General features: G+C 42.1%; 1 protein-coding gene and 1 long non-coding RNA gene across 4 annotated transcripts in view; one reads left to right on the top strand and one right to left on the bottom strand.

Moving 5' to 3' along the window:
• MARCHF4 (membrane associated ring-CH-type finger 4) overlaps positions 1 to 12,892 on the top strand; it is a 165,897-nt gene extending 153,005 nt beyond the window's left edge. Inside the window, exon 4 of the mRNA XM_020805239.3 lies at positions 11,893 to 12,892. Within this exon, the coding sequence (XP_020660898.2) occupies positions 11,893 to 12,254 (362 nt within the window). The 3' untranslated portion in view covers positions 12,255 to 12,892. The remainder of the gene's footprint in view (positions 1 to 11,892) is intronic.
• LOC144584395 (uncharacterized) lies at positions 1,434 to 24,515 on the bottom strand. Of its 3 annotated transcripts, none has more exons than XR_013538648.1 (4): positions 21,092 to 21,223; positions 16,465 to 16,655; positions 13,313 to 15,058; positions 1,434 to 6,762 (listed from the first exon to the last, which is right to left on the bottom strand). It is a non-coding gene; the product is annotated as an uncharacterized LOC144584395 (long non-coding RNA). The 3 variants fall into 3 exon arrangements; XR_013538639.1 differs by lacking the exon at positions 1,434 to 6,762 and adding an exon at positions 21,344 to 24,515 and having other exon boundaries at positions 12,286 to 15,058; positions 21,092 to 21,219; XR_013538629.1 differs by lacking the exon at positions 1,434 to 6,762 and having other exon boundaries at positions 12,286 to 15,058; positions 21,092 to 24,515.
• Positions 24,516 to 24,815: the final 300 nt, after the last annotated feature.

Below are 24,815 nucleotides of genomic sequence, written 5' to 3'. Positions count from 1 at the left end.
TGGAGATATTAAAAAGAGGTTGAATCTGTCAGGGCTGCTTTAGCTGTAGATTTCCTACATCAATAGAAAGTTGAACATGATGACCCATAGGACCCCTTCCAGCTCTATCATTCTCTGACAGACTTTGCTGATCTTTCCCTGCAACTGCCAAAAATGGCTTAGAAAGTGGGAATTTTAGATAACATCAGGCTGCTGGGTGAATGAATGCTCCTGTAGGGGTTCTGCAAAGCGGGGGCTCAATCATACTGTGAAGAACTTGAAAGAAGATTGTATCAAGAGGAAACAGCCAGCCCTTTGTGACTAAGAAAAGCACCTTAGGAGTGTGCTCATTAGCAACAAATTAGCGAGCAAAAAATTATGCACGAAAACAGAGCTCTGCACTCTACTACTCTTGAATGTCACAAGCACGCAAGTTGCCAGTGTCTGTGACAGATGCACAATTGCATTTTATTCAGCAATCCTAATAGAATTGAACATGTTTTTCAGGGAGGATGGCACCATATTTGCTATAGCCTGCCCTCTTCTTATATTGAGAGAACCTAAACCCTAGTTAGAGGAATATAGGAAGCTGCTTCAGAGAACCTCAGATTATTTCTGCGTAACATCTAGTGTTGTCTGTTGACGAAATGGAAATCACATGGGCCACGGGCTGCACGTAGCTCCATGGCTGGTTTTGCATCTCCTGGGAGCCTCCCAAATCTCTTCAAAAAGGGAGGGAAGGGGTGGCAAAGGGAAACTGGAAGCCTCCAGGAGGAAACTCCTCTCTAAAGACATGTGTAAGGCTAATAATAATATATCTACTGTGGTGTAGTGGATACACTGATGGACTAGGACTCAGGAGGCCTGGTTTCAAATACTGTATCCACTCGGCCACTGAAACTCACTGAGGGTGCAGAACTGGAAAAAAACCATTGCTTAAATATCACTCACTTTCCTTGAAAGCCCTGTTAGGGTCACTGTCAGTCAGTTCCAACTTTATGGCACATTACAACAACATCAATATCAGCAGCAGCAATAATATACAGTAGCTGGTGGGGAGCACTTAACACTGTTTTTTCAAACCCACAAATAAAGTTACAGTCAGCTCCAGTTTTGGAAAAGAAATAAGGTGAAAATATTACATGAGGGAGGAGTGTAGCCTATAATGGGCTTCTCTGGGGCAAACTGGAGCTTGTCTGGTTCAGCCCATATGAACCAGCCCTGGCCTATACTTCCTCTCAGCTATGGGTCTCTCCTGACATCTCCTACCTGATAACAATGATAGGGTCTCCAATAATGGAATAACAACAGCTCCAGTGGAAGCTGCCTTATTCTAAATTGGACTACTGGTCCATCTGGTTCTGTGATCAGCAGCAGTTCTCCAGGGCATCAGACAGATATCTTTTCCAGCTTTATCTGAAAACTGGGGGCTGATCCTGTGCAAAGTATGTGCCCCATTGAGCTTGGGTTGCAGGAATCAGCAGAAAAATTCAAGGTAATTCCAGCAAGTATGTTTGGTGGACAATTTCGTGTACTTGCCGTAGAAACATATTTGGCAGAATAGTCTTCCAAATGTAACACTGCTGAGCTGAGGGATAACTGTCTGGAACATCCCTGCAAATACTTGGCCTGTAATTAAATGACCATTTAGATATGGTTGCATCTCACTGTCTGTACCGGTGAAGGTTGCAATTAAGAAAGTTTGATGTTTGCAGAATCAAGTGGTGTTCAGGGTCAGTAAGGCTGAAAACAGTCTCTAGTAGAACATTGGGAAGTGTCAACAGCTAATGAAAGACTGGGGCATTAATGAGAACATGAAACAGAGGAACAGGCAGACTGGTCTGAGAGGGGTGCTGTGCATCATACAGCAGAGTAACTAACAGATGGCACACATGGTGTTATCATTGTGGCCACCCACCTATCCCCCAGTATAGCTGCACAGACAACAGAGCTTCCAGTGAATCAGGTTATATTGCTTATTGTTTATGACCATTCATCTCCTGTGCATCAGAAGACTGAAATAGCAAAAGCTATTATGCAAATTATGATGGAGGGCACCGAGGCATTGGGGTGTGTGTCTTTGTATTTATGGGAGCATAGTTCTTTGGGAATAATTTCTTTCCTGTTCACATTGCTGATCTATAGAACTGATGCGGGCTCTAGCCACAGGGTGAGCTCAACATGTGTTGCGTCGTCGTTGTTTAGTCGTATCCGACTCTTCGTGACCCCATGAACCAAAGCATGCCCGGCCCTCCTATCTTCCACTGCTTCCCGTAGTTGTGTCAAATTCATCTTGGTTGCTTCGATGACACTGTCCAACCATCTCATCCACTGTCATCCCCTTCTCCTCTTCCGTCACACTTTCCCAACATCAAGTTCTTTTCCAAGGAGTCTTCTCTTCTCATGAGATGGCCAAAGTACTGGAGCCTCAGCTTCAGGATCTGTCCTTCCAGTGAGCACTCTAGTTTGATTTCCTTTAGAATGGATAGGTTTGTTCTCCTTGCAGTATATGGGACTCTCAAGAGCCTCCTCCAGCACCACAATTCAAAGGCATCAATTCTTCGGTGGTCAGCTTTCTTTATGGTCCAGCTCTCGCTTCCATACATCACTACAGGAAAAACCATAGCTTTGACTATTCGGACTTTTGTTGGCAAGGTGATGTCTCTGCCTTTTAAGATGCTGTCAAAGTTTGTCATCGCTTTACTCCCAGGAAGCAGGCGTCTTTTAATCTCGTGGCTGCTGTCTCCATCTGCAGTGATCATGGAGCCCAAGAAAGTAAAATCTGTCACTGCCTCCATATCTTCCCCTTCTATTTGCCAGGAGGTGATGGGACCAGTGGCCATGATCTTAGTTTTTTGGATGTTGAGTTTCAGACTGTTTTTTGCGCTCTCCTCTTTCACCCTCATTACAAGGTTCTTTAATTCCTCCTCACTTTCTGCCATCAGAGTGGTATCATCAGTATATCAGAGGTTGTTGATATTTCTTCCAGCAATCTTAATTCCAGCTTGGGATTCCTCCAGTCCAGCCTTCCGCATGATGTATTCTGCATATAAGTTAAATAAGCAGGGAGACAATATACAGCCTTGTCGTACTCCTTTCCCAATTTTGAACCAATCAGTTGTTCCATATCCAGTTCTAACTGTTGCTTCCTGTCCCACATATAGGTTTCTCAATAGATAGATAAGGTGGTCAGGCACTCCCATTTCTTTAAGGACTTGCCATAGTTTGCTGTGGTCCACACAGTCAAAGACTTTTGCATAGTCAATGAAGCAGAAGTAGATATTTTTCTGGAACTCTCTGGCTTTCTCCATAATCCAGTGCATGTTAGCAATTTGGTCTCTAGTTCCTCTGCCCCTTCGGAATCCAGTTTGTACTTCTGGGAGTTCTTGGTCCACATACTGTTGAAGCCTACCTTGGAGGATTTTGAGCATAACCTTGCTAGCAATTGTCCGGTAGTTGGAGCATTCTTTGGCACTGCCCTTCTTTAGGATTGGGATGTAGACTGATCTTTTCCAGTCCTCTGGCCACTGTTGAGTTTTCCAAACTTGCTGGCATATTGAATGTAGCACCTTAACAGCATCATCTTTTAAGATTTTAAATAGTTCAACTGGAATGCCATCACCTCCACTGGCCTTGTTGTTAGCCTAGCTTTCTAAGGCCCACTTGACTTCACTCTCCAGGATGTCTGGCTCAAGGTCAACAAATACATTGTCTGGGTTGTCCGGGATATCCAAATCTTTCTGATATAATTCCTCTGTGTATTCTTGCCACCTCTTCTTGATGTCTTCTGCTTCTGTTAGGTCCCTCCCATTTTTGTCCTTTATCATGTCCATCTTATGTGTTGCAGTTGGAAACAATCTTGTTCCAAAGCACTTTCTAGAGGTAAATAAATATTTTAAAGGAGAAGATGTAACATTTTTAACTATAAACATGCTGATAAGTAAAACGTGAAGTGGCTTTCTACTCCACCGCATGACGAGATCAAATTTCAGGACTTGCAGAGAGTTATGGAGAAAGTTGAATTGTCTCATTGCCTAAAAGTCAGCCTAGCCACAGGATGGAGCAATTCAACTACAATTTTCTGCCTGGTCACTTGAAGCACATAAATAATATGCTCTGTAACCACAAGACTTGATTTGCCGTCCTTTGTGTTTCTACGCATCTACCCAGAATGTGAAGAATCCTCCCTTGTTCTTGGCTGTCTCAACATGCCAAGGCAGCTGTTGAGGAATTGGTCAGCCGTATAAGCTGGAATCACCTCTGCCTCTAGAATGAGGCAAGTGCTTCCCTTGCCATCAGACTTCTGCACAAAATGTGCAAAATGGATCTGCTCAAAACTAGTGCTGTTTCCCCTCTGTGAAAATAAGCACACACACAAAGCAACCACAAAAGAACTTGCTAATTGATTTAAAAGATGTAAAGAGCCCTATCAATGCTTCTGCTTTTAAAAAATCCATTCAAATGATGGAGCACATCCCGTTTTGTTAAAAAACTGATCCTTCACATTAAAGAATGCTTGTCAATATGGATAGAGAACATCTCACTGTCCTGTAGGCAGGAACAAAAGTGATAACACTCCTCATTCTTTCATGCAGGAACAAGACAAACAAGGATTTGCTTCTCAATGTGCCACTACACTGACAGCCTGGCTTTACTGTGTTTTGATTCAGTCTTTTATGCTTATATTCAGTGTAAGTGATCACACAAAGACCCTAGCTTTTTTCAGTGGCAATACTGGGTCTTCAATCCAAAGCAGTTCAATCTGTTCCCACAACCTATAGCTTCCCTTCTTTTGACACCAGCCACCAGTCAATCCCTAGCTCTCCTTTTTAAAATTCTTTTTCATCCCAGGTGATCTGGTGCTAAATTAATGTATCAGTGCAATGTTTCACTGCTAGACCCAATGGTTGTTGTTTTTTTTAATTTAAGGGTGAGAAATACCGTAGTAGGACTGGGGAGACAAATCATGGGAGTGGGTGCTCTCCGTATGCCAAAACATCATGGCCAGCTTAATATGTCACCAGAACCCCATGTAGAACAAAACAACTGATCACATGGGGGGGAAATACCACAAGAATCAATCTGAATCTGAGAGGATTCGAGGAGCATCCTTAAATAAAACAGGAGGGGAGATTTGCTAAGCTCCCTACCCCCATCTAATCAAATCCAGAAATGGGTGTCCAGGCACTTCTGATTTTGATGTTTTACATTTTGAAGACATTCTCTGATTTTATTCCAGGCCTATCTGCCTGTTTATGGTTTCTGATTATGGGCCCTCCCCCTGGTACTGGGGGCACAAATCTGACCCTCAGGCCTAACGTAATGCCAAGCCCTTATTTAGCTCTTCGAAAGAGAACTGTTTTGCATTTGAGTGCTTGGGGAGATTAACACAAATGGTTTACTCTCCTTCAGTTGGCATTTTTTATTGATGCCCCTCTTGCCCAGGGGCAAGGCCTTATTTCAGTGAAAACACATGCATTGCTTGGAAAAGGTCCCAGATTTCATATTGATTTTCTCCAGGCAAGGCTGGGAAAATTTCTTTTCTCAGCTAAAGGGGCAGATGGTACAACTTGACACAACATGTTCCATTGAATCAATCTCTTACACTCCCTCCAAGCTCTGTGTTCAAGTCCAGCTCTTGACAGTTGAAGGAAACCAAACAATATGCCTGCATATTGTTAAAACAGGCATAGCTAGGATAATCTCTGGCATCCTGTTCTCTCATCCTTTTGGTTTTATGGAAGAGACAGCTAGAGGAAGATAACAATAACATGGAAACACATAAAAGGCATATTTAATTCTTGGAATTATTTGTAGAAGAGGTATCCGGGTTAGTCTGTGCAAGCAGACTGTGAAAACAAAATAAAATTAAATACAAAAAATGTGGTGGCACTTTAAAGACTTTTTTTTTAATGTGAGCTTTCATGGACAAGTCCACTTCATCAGAAATAACAGCGTAAGTGGACTTGTCCACGAAAGCTCATATTAAACAAATACTGTATTATAAAAGTTGGTATTTAAGGTGCCACGACATTTTTGTCCTTTTTTTTCCTCTTTATTTTTATTTTGTTTTCACCTTCAATTCTTGAATAAGCTGAATGCTACTCTGTATGCAATGCAATATTAGCAACCTAAGTGAAACTGAACTAATTTTCATTTTTAATTTTACTTGGTGGCATGCCTATCTGAAGTTACCAACTTGTTCCCAATTGATTGGGACCCTATGAATTAATAGCCTCCAAAAGGTCCTGCCATTAACTGCCCTGCTCAAGTCTTGCAAAAATAAAGTCTGTGGTTTCTCTTAGTTAATCCATTCCATGTTAGGTCTCCCTCTTTTCCTGTTGCCTTCAAATTTCCCAACTGTTTTCCAGTGAGTGTTACTTTCTTTGGATGTGTTCAAAGTATAACAGTCAGGTTGGCTTCTAGTGAGAGTTCAGACTTGATTTGCTCTAGAACCTCCTTATTTGTCTTCTGCCACTCCATTCTACAAGCAAAGCTCTCCTCCAGCACCACATTTTTATTGAGTCAATTTTTTTCCATTTGACTTTCTTCACCACTGTTCTTTCACATCTGTTCATAGCAATAGGGAATATTGCAGGGTGATTTGATCTTGACTCTTGTCTCCAATATCTTGTCCTTCCACTTGAATATCTTTTCTAGTTCTTTCACACTTGCTGTTACAAATTTCACTCCTCTTCTGATTTCTTGGCTGCAGTCTGCATTATTAATATTTCTTCCTCTAATTCTCACTCCTCCTTTGTCAAGTTTTCCGTGTGATATGTCCTGCATACAGATTGGACAGATAAGGAAAAAAATGGATCTTTTTGAAAATATTGTGTTTTTCCATATTTTGTCCCACAATAGTGTCTTATCCAGAAGTAGGTTATACATCAAGATAATGAAATGTTGTCACACACCCATTTCTTCCAGAATAATATATAGCTTTTCATGCTCAACGAAGACTTCACTGTAATTTACAAAGCACAAAATGTTTTTTTTCCTGAAAATCCTTTATATGCCCCAGCAGTACATTTGCAATCCAGCCTGAGTAAACTATGTTAAGCTATGTTAACATGCTTTCCAGGAAGCCTAACAGAAATTATTTGGTCAGACTTTGCATTTTAGCCCCTAACTACCTATGCTATGTCTCCTTGCTGTTCTCTATGAAAGTTCTTCTCCTAATACAGTATTACCTTCTGCTGCTGCCCAGGGGCTGCCCTTAATTGACTTCTCCATTGCCATCATCATTGGGACTGTTTTTCTTCTGCTGATGTGACGGTTAGTTCTGAAGAGGATAGAATGCATGCTAGTCTAGTCTCTCAGCTTTGATGATTCCACCTTGGGTGATCTTACTAGACTACAAGTCCCATACAAGTCTAGTCTCCAGGAGGCATTGTTCTCAGCTTCCTAATATTCTCACACCTATACACTACATGAAGGTGTGCATCCAAGAAAGGGAATATACAACTATTTCATTACAAAAGAAATCTCCTGCTATGTTCTAGGCATTCTTCAGAAATTCTCCAAAATCCAAAAATCCTCCTTGCATTTGGAGATCTGAACAACTTAAGCTTTTTTTCTGGGGTGTTGCTTTTTCAAAAGAGATATTTTACATTGTCAATATGGAAATGTTTCTGGAACTATATATAAAAAAGAGCCAAGCTAGATCAGGTCAAAGGTTCATCTGGTCCAGCATCCTGACTAATTAACATATCTGGGAAGTCCATACATGAGGCAAAGAAAGGCAGAATACTGGAGGAAGGTTACTGCCTTTTTGGCACTTGAAAATGTTACTTTCTTCCATGCCACAGTTCCTAGAACCCACCAGCTTGCTGGCTGGGAGATTCTGAGTGTTGTAGTCTACCAGGGGTGTCCAACCTTTCACCTTCCTTGGGCCACATTAGAAGATGAAAATTTGGTTTGGGCCGCACATAAATTGGTTTGGTCCGCACATAAATTTGGTTTGGGCCGCATGGGGGGGCAGCCCTGGCCGTCCTCTACAGCCCCACTCCAAGTGTGCTTACCAGCAGCTGCGATTTCAGACAGCAGAGGCTGCCAGCTTTGACACTGTTGGCTTTATGGGGATGGGAGGGGGTCCACCTATTGATGAGGACGGCGCATTGCATTCATACATCACCCCTCTCCCCTCCCCTCCCACTCCTTCCTTCCTTCCCTTTCTCCCCCTCCACTGTTGTGAAATGCCCCGGCCACATTCCAACCACAAGCACCGGCAGTGTAACTTGAAACTTTGGAATTTCTTTTAAAATAAAAAATTGCACTGGGCCGCATTACAAGCCGACCTGGGCCGCATGCGGCCCACGGGCCACAGGTTGGACAAGCCTGGTCTAAGCAGTAACTTCTCCAGCCTCTGAAGAATGTAGCAGCCTTCCTCGATTACTGAGCCCCAGCAACTGGTTTTGAGAAACATACTACTTGGCGATTGTGTATGGCCATTGTGGTAAATAGCCATTGGCAGCCTTCTAGATATTCATTTAATCAAAACAATTTAGGCTCAATTATTTTTTCTGTTCCATAGTGAAGTTATTTTTCCCTGCCCTTTCTGAATAGGTTGCCCCATTAGCTCAGGGAGAAAAAGAAGTCAGTCCAAGAAAGATTCGGTCACGTTAAGGACAGGTGGTGCTTTTGTTGTAATAAAATTAGTTGCATCAAAGACAGCTTTTTGGTTTCATCTGCTGGAGGTGAAGCAGAATTAAAGAAGTTAAAATGAAGCAGGTCAAACCCCATTGATTTGAATAGGCTTTAAGCACAATTAACTCTGCCTTGGATTTGAGACCTTCAGGTTTTTTTTTCCACTGCAATTTGTTCAGTTCTTATTGATATACACTTTAAAGTGTTGCCTGAATGTTCTTGCTTTCGGTAATGTGCGTGTTTTCCCTCCCTGCAAAGTTAACTAATTACAAGCGCCACCGGGTGGTGTTTTTCACTTGACATTTTATGCTCAGCTATAGACAGTTGAATTTTAAAAACCCAGCAGTGTGCATCAGCTCTTTATACTTAAATCTCTGGCCAGAATCCTACTGCCAATTGGTACTTGAAGTTGTGTAAGTCTTGGTGGAAAATTGCCATACAGTACATTAATAAAAGTGCTGGTTGCACTCTCTGGATCAACACCCAGTTGCATGATCCTGTGCATGTAACCAGTTCCTCATTAATGAGTTGCAGTTTGCCATGAAGTCCTAACACTGTTTTTCTTAACCAAGCATAAATGGGCAATAGGGTTTGGGCCAGCATTTTCCTGGTAGAATACATGGCTGAAGGTGCCCCGTTGCTCTGTATTGCTCATAGCTGTGCCTCTGGTGTACAGTAGTTTGCTGAGGAAATCAAGGATGCAAGTAAACACACAACGACTGAAATGGATGGGATGCACTGTAATGGGGGAGGGGTTTGTGACTCTCACACACCTTCTTTATCAGAGTGTGCCACCACCAAAAGTCAGAAAGTAACTTTTGAAAAGTAATTGCATAATTTGTTCCAGAATCCATTACCATTAACTTTACCAAAAAATATATGTAATTCATCATCGTACTTGACACAATACTTTGACTTTTCTGTTACTTTCTCTTCCTTTGTGCAAATTGATAAGAAAGAGCCGTAAAAATGCCCTTACATGGTATCTTTAAAAGTCACTATAAAAGGTTCTTGTTACACACATACACCCATTGCTTGTTTCCATATCTTTCAAAGCTGATTTCATTGTGCCCTGATCAACCCACCCTCCAAAAGCTAATAATGTACACATAATAATATTACTGTGCTTCCCCGAAAATAAGACAGGGTCTTATATTAATTTTTGCTTCAAAAAAGCATTAGTTTTATTTATTTTTTTCATGTACAACAATCTACTGTACATTTATTCAAACACAGTCACATTGTCTTCTTCTGATTGCTGCACAATGGTGGAGGGCAGGGTTTCACTTAACTGGGGCTTATTTTGGGGGTAGGGCCTATATTATGAGCATCCTGAACAATCATACTATCCTGTTTCCCTGAAAATAAGACCTAATATGTATTATGATTTTTGGGCAAGGCAACAGGGTTTTGTTGTGGACTGTAGATGAGCACCCAAGTTAGTGTATGCCTCGTGGCTTGGCCTGTGACCATAGGAAAAGACAAGAGACACGACTACATCAGGCCTCTGGCTCAGGTGCAGAGGTGTTGTTATCTAGATGGACAGCCGCCTAGAGTGGTCGAAATGACTAGATAGGCGGGGTATAAATACAATTTTAAAAAAAATAAAAAAAATAAAAATATGTCCTTCACCTGCACCTACACCTTCTCATTTTGAGAGTCAAGGTATGACTAGATGAGGATTTGGCCTGTGTTTTGGTCCAGTTTGGGGACAAGCTGGTTTGCTCTTTTTTCTGCTGACCATCCATTGTGAACCAGCTCATCCCTGATCTATGTTTATCTGCTATGTTTTTTGGATTGTTTCATTTTGGTTGGGTTCCAGCATGTGTGGTCTGGGACTGAACCAAAGTCGACAGCTTAAGCTGCTTTACAATCTTGAGAAATTGGATGCTTCCTCTCTTTCTAGTGTGGAGGAGGAGAAAGAAGATGTAAAAGTGTTTTTTAAAGGATCTTGTAAGGCAGCACTGATATACTAGGCCGCTTAGAATTTTTTTTAATGAAAGCTTCCTCTTGCTCACCCACAGAGAATGGAATCTCTTTTTATTACAGGTATTATTATTTTCTCTCTCTTTTTTCCCCTCCTTTCCCTTTGAAGACAGAAAGGGCTAATTGGCTTTTTGGAGGTGCAGTGTAATGTCCTGACCCCAAACCATCCAATTCTTCAAAGCAACCCTGTTTAGCAGGCTTTGGAATGATCCAGGCCAGAATAATTTAGCCATTTAGTTACACCCTTAGTCAAGCTGTGGCTCAGTAGGCTAATAGTCTCAGAGTCTGCCAAGATCATAGACAGATCTGTCCTTGTAGGGAATTGGTTTACTCAGGACTCAACAGACCAAGTTTCTAGCCGAGACAGGAGAAAAGGTCAGCAATAAATATATGGTGTGCTAAACAGTGTGTGTGTGGGGGGGTGTTGTGTGTGTGTGCATTTGTTAGTTCTAACAAAGTTTCTGATGCTTTATGGAGGAGGGGAGATGTTAACATGTTCAGTGCTATAATTACCTCCTTTATTGTTTTCACATCATGAATTACAGAGTTGACCTGGGGTCGCATTTTACGCTGCTTGCCTTGTTCCCAAAATTGCTCATTACAGCTCTAGTATAGAGATAGTAATTACATTTCTTAATACCAGATGCTGGTCTGTACATTTCCTGCTTCTTGCTCTTAGGGATATCTTGCTGGGTGCTATTTCATAAAAAGGTATATATGTTGGTCTAAAGGGATCTCAATCTGTTCCTGAAACATGATTACAGTGGGGTCTTGACTTGAGAACTTAATCCGTATTGGAAGGCGGTTCTCAAGTCAAAAAGTCTGTAAGTCAAGTCTCCATTGACCTACAGTGCATTGAAAATCGATTAATCCTGTAACAGGCCGTTTTTGTTCCATTTTGGTTTTTTCTGGTCTGTAAGTCAAATCTCAGTCTGCAAGTCAAAACTAAATTTTGCGGCCAGAGAAGTCTGTAACTCAAAAAGTCTGTAAGTCAAGCCGTCTGTAAGTCAAGGGTCCACTGTAATATGTTCTAGAGCTCCTCCTGTGTGTCCATGGGATAGGCCCTTCAGCATGTCATAATAATGTATTAAAATGTGGGGTGTATTGGTGCCCAAAGGTAGCACATGAAGAGAATTGTGGGGCTTGCAGCAAAGCCAGAGAGATTCCCAAAAATATACATGGAGGAGAGTTGGGTCAATGATAGTTTCACAGATTCTCTCCCCCCCATTCACACATTCTCTGTTTCTCTCTACCAATGCACCCCCTTTTATCTTACAGGTCTAATAATTCATGAGGGGCCCTCAGTGTACCGGATTTTTAAACGGTGGCAAGCAGTCAATCAACAGTGGAAAGTGCTGAACTATGACAAAACCAAGGACCTGGAGGATCAAAAAACAGGGACCAGGACCAACCAACGAACCTCCTCTCAGACCAACCATTCATCCTCTGCTAGTGGTGCAGCTAGTAACTCTACTCCAGCCAATAGTATGACTCGGGAAGCTAGCCACACCACAGGCACCTTGTCTGACCACCACTGTGCTTATACCATCTTGCATATACTCAGCCATCTGAGGCCTCACGAACAGAGAAGCCACTCAAGCACAAGCAGAGAGCTCGTCATGAGAGTCACAACGGTCTGAGCTAAGGAATTCAGAAGGCCTTATTCTTGCAACATGGGGGTGAGAGAGGAACTCAGAAATGGAGGAGGTTGGTGTGCCTTCTCCTCTCTGCTCTACCCCACCCCTGTCACACACACCCCAGGTTGTCTGCAGCTGCATAAGGAGCACAAGAGGCTACTGGCCAGCCAGGGATGGCCAGCCAAGGTAGAGCTGCACACAGCGTCTGAAAAAGAGGTCAATTGTGTTGCAGTCAACGGGAAGTACAACATGCCATGTGCAATACAGACTACAAAAGCTGAACTGAGGAAAAGGCTTGAGGGGGATCTAGAGAAGTGTAGTTGGTCTCATTGCAATTTTAAACAATCTTACCACACACGCACACACAGAAATAGAAAAAGAAAGAAAGAAAGAAAGAAAGAAAGAAAGAAAGAAAGAAAGAAAGAAAGAAAGAAAGAAAGAAAGAAAGAAAGAAAGAAAGAAAGAAAGAAAAGTATTTCTCAAAACTGTGTTAACGAGGAGTTGAAGTATTTGAATGCATAAATTGTTCTGTGGCCCTGTGCTATTTTGTGTGGGCACAGGTTCAAGCTAAAATGGTGATCGGTTTATTGCTACTGTTCTTTTATACAAGTAAAGACCCAGCTCAAATTTTTACCACAAAATGCATTTTAAAAATCCTGATTTACTTCCCTCCTCAAACATAATTCTTTTAGAAGATTTTGGAGGGAGTGCCATGGGGAGGGGAACTTTCATTCGAGCCACAAACATTTGTACAAAATGTGCAAAGCACAAGTCATTGGTGGATGATTTATGGCATTCATCAATGAAATGATGGAAGCATCTTGAATTTTCTCATCCATAGACACTATTTTATTTGCAGTTTTTTAGTAATGGAATTTACTACTTGGCCTTTCCACCTCATTCTCCAGAACAAATTCATTTATCTCCCTCTGTGGTCATGATTTGTCACAGACCTATCCAAGTTTTTTGTGTTTTTTAAAAAAATATTTGTGTTTCTGTGCTCTTTGGTTTGCAGACAACGATGTTGCATTGCCAAACAGCAGAAAGTTTGGGATACTTACTTTTTTGGACAACTGCTATCCTGGGGATTCTGGGAATTGTAGTCCAAAAAGGCAGTTTTCTAAGTTCTGCAGTCTCTCTCATTTAACTCAGAACTTCACGGTTGAAATGGAGTCCAAATCCACACTGTGGGCTTCAGTTCTCATCCAGAGGTGCACAACTCTAAAGGCTGGACTGCAACTCCCATGATCGCTCACAAGCTGCTGGTGGTTTGCAGTCTGCAACATTCAAAGCAGCACAAGTTACCTCTCCCTGCTCTAATCCTATGCATATCTTCCTGGGTGTAAACTACACTGAAAATAGTGGGACTTACTGCTGAGTAAACATGATAGTATGGCACTGTTAAGATGATTCAACTGTTGCTCCCGGCTCTAGAAGGAATTTGAGGGCTGTGGTTTCATCAGCTGAGCCAGACATGACTAACAAGAGACCATGCTATATAGGTCCCTAGATTCTTTGGGAGAAGCCATCATTAATACACTGGTATAAAACATATCTCCTCGCCGTGTACACCCTAACTCAGTGGTTCCCAGTCTTGTGTTCCCAAATGTTATTGAACTAAAACTCCCAGAAGCCTTCAACATCAGCTGTGCTGGCCAGGTTTTTTGGGAGTTGTAGTCTGAAAACATCTGGGTACCCAAGACTGAGAACGACTGCCCTGACTGAATGTATGGCTACAACCTCTTTTGTACTGGTACTTTCACAAGTGCTACTAAAAGTTACAATACCCCGCCTCCACCCCCCCCCAGGATCGAGCTACCTCGGGTTGCAGTGGATTCTTCTTACCAGCTTTTGGTAAATAGTAATCTGGATATAAAAAGTCATGAAATAAGAAATTGGATTTCCATTTATTTAAAGAGGGAAACTATAAGGTTTGGAAGTCTGCCCATAGTAGGTACTATGGAAGCAGTCTTGGCAACATTCTTCTGGTGGAACAACTCTTCATTATTCTCTAGGAAAATATCTGATAGGCTTACAATTAGGCAGAGTGGGGGACCAACCTCAGATGGCAGGCACTGAGTGGTACTGGAGGATATTACTGCATGTTTCAAGCAACCTATCCTGAACCCTCCAAGTTAGGCTGCTGTCCTCAGGACCAAATTATATATTAACCAATAACCTCTGGTTAGAAGCTAGTATATGTCTGAGATGTGCTTTAGGCAAACCTCAACAACTGAGCAATCTTATTTGAAAATGAAGCCTGTGCTTACCTCCTGGTGACCAATCATAAAACAGAGCAGGCTCATCAGTAAGCTGGAAGAGGTGTACAAAATTCATGCTGTTACAACTAGATGTTTTCAGTGCTTAAGAAGTCCTCTCTTTTATTTATGGGCTAGCCTACATGTAGGTCACCCAGTGTGGTGTAATGGATAGACTGGTGAACTAGGACTCAGGAGGCCAGGGTTGAAATCCTTGCTCAGCCATGGAAACTCACTGGTGGTGTGGAACAGGCAGCCACTCATTAAATGATTCTTTTACCTTGAAAGCCCTATTAGGGTTGCTGTAAATCAGTTCCAACTTTGCAGCATATAACAACAACAGCCCAGAAGTAGCATCCAGATTGATTGGAAGATTCTGTTCCTTTGCAAGTGCTGATGTAAAAGTCAGCGATCAGACTGGTCAGCTTCTGTAGTTGGAAAGGGTGGGGTTGCATCCTTGTTTCAGGCAGCGCTGTCAATGGAGTGACTGTTGCACTTGGCGGGCGAGCTCTCAAGGCCAGTTGAGACAAAAAGCACTGGCTATTATCCCTGATTTAAAAAAATATGTTGGAGAGGGTTCAGTGATACGTATAAGCCATCATGTCCCTCTCTAGCCCCACAGGGCTGCTCCATGTGGAATTACTGCTTGGCAGCACCTGTGGCTCTGGTTTGCATAGCTTTTATTTTATTTATTATTTATTTATTTATTTGATTTATATCCCGCCCATCTGGTATATCATATGTAGGGTAAGGAGGACTTCAACAGTATCAGTTCCACAGCGAACTCTTTCACGGGGGGAAAGCGTAGTACCATCTAAACCAGGCATTAGTCTGCAGACATGGTGATGGATTGGGGGATGGGGAGTCCATAGACTATCAAGTCCAATTCTTTTTTGAGTGCAGGAAATAAAAAGCTAGGACCAGCCCCTATAACGAAGCTGGGGGATTCCCACAGTATATATACCACTCTGGACTTGGGCCCACCAGGTTCTAGAGTGAGAGGGGAATGTTAGCATCTGGAAAGTACTGAAACTACTCTCCCTCTCTTGCTTGTTGTATGGCTTTAAGCTGGTGCCCTCAGTGTGATCAATGAATGGCAAAATGTGCTTCGATGTTACTTTCTTGGTAACCATTTTCAGAAGAGCAGGCACATTTCTTCTAAAATAAGCAAGGCCATCATGCTCCAGAATGGATACCATAACCTAGTCTGCAAAAGGCATACATTTCTACACACATAAACAACAAAATGGGTCACTTCTGGGATTTGGTTTGCTATCTTACGACTGTTGAGCTTACAACCTGCACTAAATCTGTCAACTGAAGTTGGAGGAAGCTGTTTCAAAATTGAAGAAATGGGCAGATAGAATCTGAATGCTGTCATTTCAACCCAATATGTATAGTATTGACATAGGCCATCCAGGGAACAAGAGCAATGTACTCACAATGATTTTAATTCCCACCCTCTGGAAATAATTTTTTTCCTACTAGTCAATAGGTCAACTGGTCTTGAGCTAAGTGTTCTCCACAAAATTTCTGCTAGTTTTTCTCTTTACAGTTTTTGCTCCACCATTATACACATTATATGTGTATATACACAAGCCTCATTTATCTGTTAACACACATGCATTTCAGAAGACATGACTGCACTGTAATCGTGGGTGAATATAAGATCCATAGTTTTCTTACCTGGCTCACAATGGCTGGAAAATAACGGTATTGAAATGATTAGTGGAAGTATCACAGAAAACACGCAGAATAGGTGCAAAATCTGCCCAATCTGCATTAAGGAGTTCTTGTTTCTCAGATTTCATCTATTGATAAAAACTGTTTTTGTGCAAACTTTGCAGCCCAAAATGATGATTCACCATGTTCTATCAATGCTGTCAGTCTATAATTGTTGAATAATAATTAGACTCAACAGAACATATATTTATTTATTTACTTGCTATACTTACATTGTCCTGGATGGATAGCTCAGTGGTTTGGGTATCTGGTTGTGGAGCCAGAGATTGGGAGTTCAATTCCCCACTGTGCTTCCTGTGAGTAGAGCCAGCCTGTGTGGCCTTGAGCAACCTGCACAGTCCCAGGGTGCCCTCAGAAGAAAGAAAGAGTAAACCATCTCCAAGGACTCTCTTTCTGGAAACCCCTGAAAAGGATTGCCATGTCAGAATCGACTTGATGGTGCACGATTTTTACTATACTTATACTCTGCATTTATATGACGCTCACAGTAGTTTTTCTTTCAAGGGTTAGACACCTGCCAAACTTTGCCTAGAGCTTACTTTTGAAAAGCAGTTAGTTCCAGTTCCAGTTCCAAAGCCCAACAATTAGTGAGTTGCAGTTAGCATTATTTTTTTTTAGAAAAATTACTTTCATGTTTCTTTTACTTGAAATAGTTATCTTGGGGGTTGTTTTTTTTTAACCCATTCTGAAGGATGCTAACTCACTGGCCTGCTGCTCAAAGCACTCTTTCCAGCCAACTCCTTCGCTCCACATCCACAACAGAGCATGTGGCACAGCATGGTTTAGCACATGAAGAACCACATGGCAGGAAATTTTGCAGAAATGTTTTTAACCCAAAGTTAGTAGGAGTAGTGGATACTGAAACCCACTGAAAACATTACCCAGATGGGGGAATGACAACATGCACAAGCTTAGCTTTTCATGGGATTCCACTCCCTTACAGTTTATTCCTGCAGCCCACCCATAAAGCACACGGTCCATCTGACTGCCCTTGATTTCATTAGTTTGCACCTGGGGAGGGGAGCATCTAGACATGAGAATGCCATACCCTTATGTTTAAAGCCACACTGACCACGGTCATTTAGAAAGCATGCAGGAACCTGATGTTAACACCAAAAGAACATGGTAGTGAGGAGCACACAGTTTGTTTTGTTTTTGCTTTTTCCTGGCTGCTGATTATGCCCTTGCAGCTACTCTCCCAGGTAAGAAAAAGTATCTTGGTAAAGAGGCTATAGGAAGGAACGGGCTTAACGTTATTGTTATAACGGCCATAGGTCAGCCATGTTAGATATACAAAATTAAAATACAGTAATAAATCATATAGAATTTACAAGCAATACAACACAGACTACAATTCAAATTGCAGTTAAGTGTACATTTCTAATCTGATTACTGCTGTGATTGAACCATCTGTTTCCTTATTTTACAAGCTGCTGCACAGAATTTGGCAAGCTTAGCTGTAATTTCACCGGAGGAATCGGAGAGGAGAAAAGAGATGTAACGTTTATTGGGTCTACCTGGATAATGTTTTAAAATTGGGGGATTGCCCAAATGTATAAAATGTGCCATGCAGTACATGTTCCGCAGTTTCCGCCATATCAGATTGGCAAGGGCAAAGATGTTGATTGGAAGGGATATGTATCTTCCCTCTAGAATGGCCGAAGGCAGAAATCAGCCAGAGTAATATAGGAAGGTAAGTTGTAGGATGTGGCATTTAGCACTCTTCATCCATATGCTGTTATTTATATCACTTTCCACTTAAATTGCATCAGTTTCTGCTATTATCAGTGAGGAAACAGCTGTCTTAATGAGGGATATTGTTAGGTGGGAGATGTTAACCTTATCCTTGACCTCAATAGACATGGTTTTGTGCACCCCTATCTGTACACCTGCATGTATGCCTGGGCACACACACACAGGTAAGTGCATGCGGACACATAAAAATGTATGCAAGTGCTTACAACTTGCTGCCTGTTACTTTTAGGATGAAAAGTGTAGTCTCTCTATTTTATGTTACCACAGCAGACCTGAATTCAGACCCATGGCTCTTGACCCTTACTTCTAACAATAATGAACAATAAAGACTGGTGTGCAGACACTATGTTTGACTGACACTCAGGTTTCCTCCCTATTGAAGGAGGAATGTGCAGTTCCATCATTTGAAGAAAAAATGAGCATAAAGAAACAGGAAGCTATGGGTGTTTAGGATTTCTCACATTTTGTAGTGTTTCCTTAACTATCTAAAGGCAAAGGGACATTTCTTATTGTTGGCATGTAGCTCAGATGATTGATGCTTTGCAGAATGAATGTTTGTGTCCTGTCATCACTGAAGTAGCATATTTCTGAAGCAGATAATTGATATGCCAGCAGTTTGGAGGCCGAATCATTGCTTATCTGGCTTAGTGCATTTCTGCCAGCCAAAGAACATTGTACAGGAAGTGGGAAAGGTAAATTTGATGAGCACTTCTGTGACTCACTAGCGGAGGCTGATAAAATCATTGCCAGAGAAGCAGCGAGTTGGATTCTACCTGCCTCAGCCCCACATTGCCCTTCTGTGGGTCGAAGGAACATTTCTCCTGGATGCAGGTAAATGTCTTTGCTTCCTTGTTTTTAAGGGTAAACAGCTGGAGGAGGCAGCAGTTCTGAGTGGAATGCTATTCATGACTAGTCCTGCCCTCTGTACATACACCCAGAAGCAAACAGAGATGAAGTGGGTAAGAAAAGATAGTTGTGACTAAGAGGCCATACTATATATTGTAACAAAGTTCTGGGTGGGGTAAGAGTACCCTCACTGGAACACTACAAAAGTATAAATAGAATGAGCTTCCAAGTTCCCCCCAACTATTAATGAAGCGAAGAAAACCCCAAATTTTATACTATCCTTGCCTCATTAAGAGTTCTGAATTTTTTTTTAAAAAAAAAAACTTTATTTGTGACTATTTATTGATCCAGAAAATTATCCTATCCCTAGAACTTCATGTCTGTGGAGGGCTCGCGTGGCTACTTTTTCAATTTGCTATAACACCAGCATTTTAGGACAGAGCTCAGAAATGTTATGTTTTAAAACTACCGTTTCCAGAATTCCCCAGCCAAGATGGCCATTGGCTGTGCTGGCTTGTAGATGCTGGGATCTGTAGTACCGGCAGTGGAGGAGGAATGTTTTCAGGCTCAGCTTTGCAGCATCACAGATCACCCTTGGCTTATATGAATTCATTTTCAGCCTACAAGCATGTGGCTTTTTAAAGATGGAATATCAATACAGTGGTGCCTCGCTAGACAATGATAATCCGTTCCACTGAAATCGCTATTTAGCAAAATCATTCTCTAGCGAAAAGCATTTCCCCATTGGAATGCATTGAAACCTGTTTAATGCGTTCCATGGGGAAGAATCGTCGTTGTCTAGCGAAGATCGACCATAGGAAAGCCGCTTATAACTATACCGATGGATTTAACGGGCCAGCACAAGGTGGCCCTTCCCCTCACGCTTGTACAAACACAAATGAATGTGAGCCAGTCAGGGGTTCACAGACTGAAACCAGAACATCTTGCAATAGGAGGAAGAGGCAGGAGTTGACAGCGTACTCTTGAGTTGTCTTCTCCTCAGTCGTACCTTTGTAGCCTTGAGCTAGGTCCTGACTCTGTGGAGACAACAATACTGTAACTACCTCATAAGGCATTGGGGGAAACCGTGGCAAAAGCACATCCATTCCCGGCAATGGGCAGCGCTCAAAGAGAGCGCTTGGCTCCCTTCACACAGTATTGTACAAATCAGAGATGGCTGGTTGCTTCTCCAAGTTGGGGGGGGGGCTGTTGCATGGATTCCTGTCAAATGCAGCTAGGCATGCTACCTACCAGAAATTGCAGGGTCCTTCTGGACTACAAGCTTTGCTACAGAATGACGTATGCATGTTTTCCTTTCAAGAGAAGCCTCTCTCTGCCATTGCAACTGTTACTGCCATGTCTTGTCACCTATCAAGCCCTTTCCATGTCGGCCCCCCACCCCTGATATTTTGCGAAATGCATGAACAAGAACCTAGCTCTGGAGTTTCTGAAGTTCCTGCGAGTCTATAAGGATGGTGAGAGAGAAAACAAATCCTCATAATGTGCTGGTATTTTTAATACGTTCTTAAACTGGTACCTCATTTGTGTTCTCTGAGACACTGTGGTACTCACAGTATTTCCCTCATACTGTACTAACCTTTTTGTAAGGTACAATGGCTACCTGAAGTTACCAGAGTGTTAGAAAGTTTAGGTGCCATCCTCAGCGTCCTCCACAAGAAACGTTGGTATTTGTGGATTCTTAAGGCTGAGTGAGGTCGTGAGATTCTTTTCAGCATGTTTAATTGTGCCATTATAATGATATTTCCTTCCCGTCTCTTTTTCTTTTGGGTCATACAACAGTCTATACACCCTGTCCCACCCCCATGTACAGGATTTTACTAAACAAAACATATAGCTCATTTCCTCTCTCCTTCTTCGATGTAGCATGAAAAAAAGTGCATATTATGAATTAAGGCAAAGAGATGACATGAATTAGGCAATGCAAAAGTTCCCTTTCGAATGTTGTCCTGACCCTCACATTTTCTTTCTTGCTTTGACTCTTTTCCTGTGTCACCTTTAATTTAAAAAAAGATAAATAAAATGATGATTTCTTATTTTAAACTTTCATAACTTCTTACAAATCAGTCAGGCTTAAGGGCCAACATCCAGCAATATAAATAACACTGGATCCAACCCCGCTGAAACTGGAACTTTGTTCCCCCTCCTTCTCTGGCTACAGTCCACCATGTTGCCAAACGCACACATAGAGAGAGACAGAGTTCCAGACAGTTTCCTCACCCTCGAAAGACGACTTTCAGGGTGCATGGGAGCCATGGAAGGAAGGGAGGTCTGATGATCCTGGCAGAAGCAGTGGGATCTGGTCGAAGTGCGCTGGCTCTCTTCCTTCACTTGACTTTGGGTCTGTTCTATGAAAGAGAGGAAACCGTCTCCTTTTTCACAGTGTGTTTCCAAGCTGCCAGACTTGTGGCATTAAATAAAAGATAGAGTTAGAAGGGAGACAAAACATTTGAGAGCCATCATTGTACTTACAATATGTTTTAGAGCTGTTGGTAGTATACTTGCATAATAATGTACTGTTCCGCTTGAAATATGTTAAGTACCTTGCCTGCAGCTCAGCTTGGTTTTCTTTTCTACTTATAAGTAAGGGTGGGGGCCCTGATTGGGATCAGAATTGCCACACGCAAGGGAGGGAGAGTTTTGAACACTCCCCGTTTGCCCTGCCTCATACAGGTGCTATGAAAAGGGAGAGGAGATTCCCCGTGAGTGCCTTTCCTGGGTCTGCTTTCCTACACCACTGCTTCACACTCAGGGCAGCTCTAGAAAAGGGGACATGGGTGGATGGTGGTATAAATAATGATCTTATTTGTTCTTAGCTGTTGTTTCTGCTTTTAGCCCAAAGACTGGTGTGAGTACAGAGTAAGCACAAAGATGTTGAAAAGCACAAACATCAGGAATGGCAAGGACTCCCTCTTTCCTCCAATAAGTTGCAAGGATGTTGGGAAGTCTTTGGTCTAAGTTCCAAGTCCAATTCTGAGGCTTTGGTACCAAGCTTGAGTCCCTATTAAATGACCTCTTTTCCCCAGAAAAAAAAAGGGAGGCATGGGTAGGTTCCGAGTCGTGATTCAAACCCAAGTCATTGGGGGGAAAACCCCGAGTAGAGTCAAAGTCAAATCACCAGTGTGACTTAAGTCCAACTTGACTGTGAGTCTCACAACTCAAGTTCCCATCCCTGCTAAGTAACCTGAAATTCTGAAAACAAATAGAAGATTCATTTCTATATCCTGTGACTAAGGTACTAAGGATTGTATGGAAGGGTTTGCTGAGGATTATTGCTTTGTCAAAAAAAATGTGATTCCTACTCAGTTCTTTCATAAAGAATTGTTATTTATAATTAATTCCAGTAAATGGGCCAGAGCAGCAAAAGGAGGCAAACTTTTGCGAGCTGTGTTACTAACCAAGCACAAAGCATCCAAACAGGTTTTTTAAAAAACCAATAAAAGCAACAAGGAAGATATTTTCTTTCTCTTTTGGTCAGATGTCAGGAGATTTGGAAGTAAACACTGTTTAGTTTTTTTGGAGAAACATGTTTGAGTACCAGCTTTCAGGCACTAGATTATTTGGAAGAGAAGCTGGTCACTTTGCCTACCTTCTCCGCACACACACATGCACACACACAAACTTGGCAATTGTGGTAACTGCTTTTCAGCCTTCACTGCTTGGTCTGTCAAACAGAAACAGAATTTGTCCATATAGCAAAACAATTGTCTGAACGCTTCATTATGTGGCCACCTTGGCTTTCAGCCCGTAATAAAGCACATGGGCAAAACATTTGTGAGGACAGCAATACATCATAACATCAGTATGATGGGCAACCGTATTGAAATAGCACCATTGTGAGTGCCACTAAGTAAATCTGTATGCCACTTGCGAGGGAACCCAGACTGGGAGAGGATTACAGTAGGACACACACACCCCATCTGCGGGGCATTGGTTCCAGCCCCTGCCCCCCCAGATGCTGAAAATCTGCAGATAACAGTGAGTGGAACACTAAACATAGCAAAGTCTCTGGCTCCTCGTAGTGGCCAGTTCTGGTAATGATATCATGGAGATATGTATTTCTGTGATTTTTCTTTTAATATTTTGATGTTTTCAAACTATAAGTAAAATCACAGATAACTATTGTGCAGATATGGGGGTCCTACTGTATTGCCCTCATGTCTGTGTATGAGGTTCCCAGAAGCATCTGGCTGAGCATTCTGGGAAACAGCACACTGTTTTAGATAGCTTTTGGTATGGTCGAGTTCAGGTGTTCTTATGTTAACTCCAGTGGCGTGATGTGTTTTGTTAATACAGGCATCTTAGAGATAACATGCTTGCAAAGAAAGATATGTGGATCTACTTCCACTAGTGATGTGACTCAGCTGGATTCCTTCAAAACCTCTGAGGTCCTGAGGTAGAGATCACAAAGCTCAGAATTTTGGGGGGGGGGGGCAAATTACACCACGATTACTAGGTGAAGAATCCACCTTCTCAACCATAGGCCACCCCAGTGGGTATGCTGGAGACAAGAAAAGCAGTTAAGCACCTTAAATACCTGTATGTTTTTAAGTATGCTTTCCCCTGGTCTATTTTTGTTGGTTACACTGTCCCAAACTGTTGTGTGCAGAACATAGAAATGTAGGTGGTGGATCTCGGTCCTTCTTGATATCCTGTGGGAGGGATGAGAGTTTTCCAGGCACTGGGCTGCCCATAATACAAGGCAGAGTCAGACCGCCACCTCAGGTGTTAAGATACTGGGGGGCAGCAGGGAGATGTCAGGAGACTGAACTGGCTGTACTATGGTAACCTGCAGCACACCCACTAAGCTAGCACACTGCCCTCAGGTGTGTTGGAGAATGCCGTCCCATTGCCACTGCTGAAATAAGGTTCAACTGCCACTCTAGTTGGCCTTCATTGAGAAATGAGAAATGTGCCATCTTGTTCTTTGCCTCTTTGCTTGAAACCCCCTTGTAACGAACTACAATGTGTCACATTGGACAGTGGCACTGGAAAGGTAAACACTTTTTTTTCCTCAGTAGTTATCCTCACACATTCACATCCTCTCTGATTCGCTCTATGCCTCATTCACACACAAACAGTGAATGACATAAGCAATGGCTCTCTAACAATGGTGGGAGACCCATCCTCCTAACTTGAGAAGCAACCCAGACTTAACAAGTTTTTTAAAAGGTCTCTTTGATTGCCATGTGTGTCTGCACGCTGTCTTTCAAAACTTAATTCCGAAGCTATAATTTCAGTCAACATTTTTGCAACACACTGATACCATTTACTGTTTCGATGCAGCTGGTTCCTGTGCTTCTTCCACAAGATTTTTCACTCCATCTGAAAGAAGCAGTGCAAGATTCACAAATGTGTGATGGCACTCACAGATAAATTTTTCTCTTTGTTTAAGAAACAGAAACACTTGAGGTGTGTAAGTTGATTGCCCTATATGTGTACAACCCATTTCATGACCTATTTGTGCATCAACACAACTGTTTCTGAGGCATATTACCTTCCATCTCATGCACATAGACTCTGTATTTGTCACCACCCAGATGTAGTACCGCCAATGGTCATACTAAGGAAACCTTCCCAAGAGTTCCTAAGCAATTCATTTGATTTATTGAAATCACATCTACAATATCTCTGCTTTCCAGCCAGCCTCCTTCTCATCAGATACCACATCAAATGCAGCAGGAGGGGTTCTCGGTGAAGGTGGGGACATGATGGAGAAGGCTGTATAGATCTGCACAAAAATCAGCCCTAGCTGGAAAAGAATTTTGTTTCAAGTTTTTATTTACCATGTGAATGTGTCACTTTCCTATCATGCTCCTGAATCAAGAATGAAATAACAAGTGCTCTTGATGGGCTGACAAACTATAATTTGGTGTTTGAAGGTTCTTTTCTAAAATAATAAAAATGGAAGAAGAAAAAAAGAGAAGTGGAATGGCTGTGTTGA

The sequence above is a fragment of the Pogona vitticeps genome, chromosome 1 (genome assembly GCF_051106095.1).
Source record: "Pogona vitticeps strain Pit_001003342236 chromosome 1, PviZW2.1, whole genome shotgun sequence".
Taxonomy (NCBI): Eukaryota; Metazoa; Chordata; class Lepidosauria; order Squamata; family Agamidae; genus Pogona; species Pogona vitticeps.
This window is presented reverse-complemented; position numbering and strand designations above follow the sequence as displayed.